Consider the following 2,722-nt stretch of genomic DNA (forward strand, 5'->3'; position numbering starts at 1 on the left):
AAAACTTTACGTAAAACCAAATTTAGCGACAATTTTTAAAAATCCATGAATTGTTATTAATATGTCAAACTTTTTTAAAATTTAAATTGATATGCTCAATAATTATTTAATTTGATTTCCTTAATAATAATAATTCTACTAGGCGCTTCTAAAACAAGAAAAAACAGTCAAATGTGGGTGGTGAAGGTCCAATAAAACATTTCATCATCAGTGAATTTGTAGGTCATACAGATTATCCTGGTCAAATCCTTTTATTGTCGCTTTGTAAAACAAGAATACATGTCACTTGTCAACATACATGTATTATTAGTTTCTACGTTCATTTTCTATTCGGGCGCAATTAACAACAATATAATCCTGCCCTGGTAACTATATCGTGTATTACGTTGTCCTTGAGTGTTGAATTGCAGGAATTAACCACCTCTTCCTGTTCCCAATCAATTTATTCAAACTTTGTGGGCTAATTATTCTTATCACCTAAAATAATGATGACTTAATGTGCGTGCGTGCGTGCGTGCTTTTGAATTGAAGTTGGTATCTATATTAGAACGCTAGCTAGCTAGCTCATAAAACATAAGTAATTAGTGTTTTTTAAGTTTTGGAATGGAAGGTGGTTATAGTACTCCAGTTATTTGGCTAAGTGCAGCACTTGTTACGATTCTTCTTCTGAAGAAGTGGATGAATCGCACAAGTCGTAGCTCGATGCTAAGGCTACCACCAGGGCCACCAGCTTGGCCACTTGTTGGTAATATATTTGATCTAGGCACCATGCCACATCAAGATCTGTACAGACTCCGACCCAAGTACGGACCTGTTCTGTGGCTAAAGCTTGGTTCCGTCAACACCATGGTTATACAATCTGCCAAAGCTGCATCCCACTTATTCAAGAATCACGATCTCGCATTCTCTAACCGTACAGTTCCTCATGCTATGACAGCTTGGAGCTTCAACCAAGGATCACTAGGCTTTGCCCCCTACGGTGCATACTGGCGGATCCTACGCAAGATCTGCACCACGGAGTTCTTAGTCAACAGACAACTCAACAATTCGACTGAGCTCCGGGAAAACTGCGTAGACAAACTTGTAGACTGGATTGAAGAGGAGGCCATAGCATCACGAGATGGAGGAGGGTCAGGTGAGGTAGAACCGACACACTTGTTGTTTCTCATGTCTTTTAATTTGGTTGGAAAATTAATGTTGTCCAGAGATCTCTTGAACGTAAAATCAAAGGAAGGACACGACTTCTTCAAGGCAGTAAACATGGTAATGCAGCGCGCTGGAAAACCTAATGTGGCAGACTTTTTTCCTCTGTTGAAGTGGATTGATCCACAGAGTATTCGAAGAAATATGATGAAAGACTTGGGAACAGCCATTGATATTGTAGCCAGCTTTGTCACAGACAGAGTTGAGGAGAATTTGGCAGGGAGGGAGAAAGTGAAGAAAGATTTTTTAGATATGCTGTTGGAGTATGAAGGTGATGGCAAAGAGTGCCCAAAGAGTATATCGGAGAAGAATATAACTTTTATCATTGTGGTAATGAAGCTATCCTTTATATAAATATTAACATGTGTAAAAGTAAAACAGATGTTCAGCTTATAAAAATTTGAGTAGCAATGTGCCATTGTCAAAATGAATAAAAATTTGAGTAAAACAGATGTTCTGCTTATATTGTCTTGCACTTTACATATCCCAGACACTGACCATATATATACACATATAATATTTGTAGGAAATGTTTGTCGCTGGCTCAGAAACTACAAGTGTGACTGTGGAGTGGGCGTTAGCTGAATTGTTACGCAGCCCACAGTCCATGAGAATGGCTAAAGATGAACTTGAGAAAGTTATAGGAGCAACGAGAAAGATCAAAGAAAGCGATATTGACAAACTGCCTTATTTGCAAGCAGTGGTGAAGGAAACTCTGAGATTACATCCGGCAGTTCCTCTACTAGTTCCACGATGTTCCATGGAAGACACCGAGTACATGAATTATTTGATCCCCATTTATACACAGGTTTTTGTGAATGCATGGGCAATTGGAAGGGACTCTGAGACTTGGGAGAATCCCATGTGTTTCAATCCTCTGAGATTTTTAGGCTCAAGTATCAACTACAAAGGGCAGGATTATGAATTTCTCCCTTTCGGTTCAGGTCGTCGTATTTGCGTTGGCATGGATTTGGCTCACCGTGTGGTTCACCTCAGCCTGGCAACCTTGTTGTGGTCATTTGACTGGGAGCTTGACATTTCTCCTACTCTAGAGACTTTGGACATGACAGAGAGGATGGGAATAACACTGAGGAAGCTAGTACCTCTGAGAGCAATACCCAAAATGAGGAAAATTGTATTGGATGACTGAAACTGAGTCACCCACTTGCTCCAACGGCCCAATTCGGTAGACTGAAACTGAGTCACCCACTTGCTCCAACGGCCCAATTCGGTAGACTGAGTCTGTCTTTTGCTTTGTATCTGTAATTTGAATAAGGTATCGTTTAAAAACATTGATTTCATTTTAAATCCCGAATTTTATTTCTATAATTTGAAATCCATATTTCAATTACAAATTTTTTGTTTGAAAATTCAAAAAATTGAATATCAAAATTTTATTTTTAGGATTTTTCTAAAACTCGAAATATATATTTTTTATTATTTTTGTTATGTCTCACAACACTGTAGAAAGGGGTTGAATACAGTGTACAATACAATCAAATCGATTTAAAGCACAAGT

At 38.4% G+C, this 2,722-nt stretch overlaps 1 protein-coding gene across 1 annotated transcript; it reads left to right on the plus strand.

Annotated features, from left to right (window-relative positions):
• Positions 1-523: 523 nt before the first annotated feature.
• Positions 524-2,511, plus strand: LOC141717956 (iridoid oxidase-like). The gene is made up of 2 exons (XM_074520259.1): positions 524-1,533; positions 1,730-2,511. The coding sequence occupies exons 1-2, from the start codon at positions 604-606 to the stop codon at positions 2,351-2,353; spliced, it is 1,554 nt and encodes a 517-aa protein (XP_074376360.1). The 5' UTR covers positions 524-603; the 3' UTR covers positions 2,354-2,511.
• The last annotated feature ends 211 nt before the right edge of the window (positions 2,512-2,722 follow it).

The sequence above is a fragment of the Apium graveolens genome, chromosome 4, assembly GCF_009905375.1.
Source record: "Apium graveolens cultivar Ventura chromosome 4, ASM990537v1, whole genome shotgun sequence".
Taxonomy (NCBI): Eukaryota; Viridiplantae; Streptophyta; class Magnoliopsida; order Apiales; family Apiaceae; genus Apium; species Apium graveolens.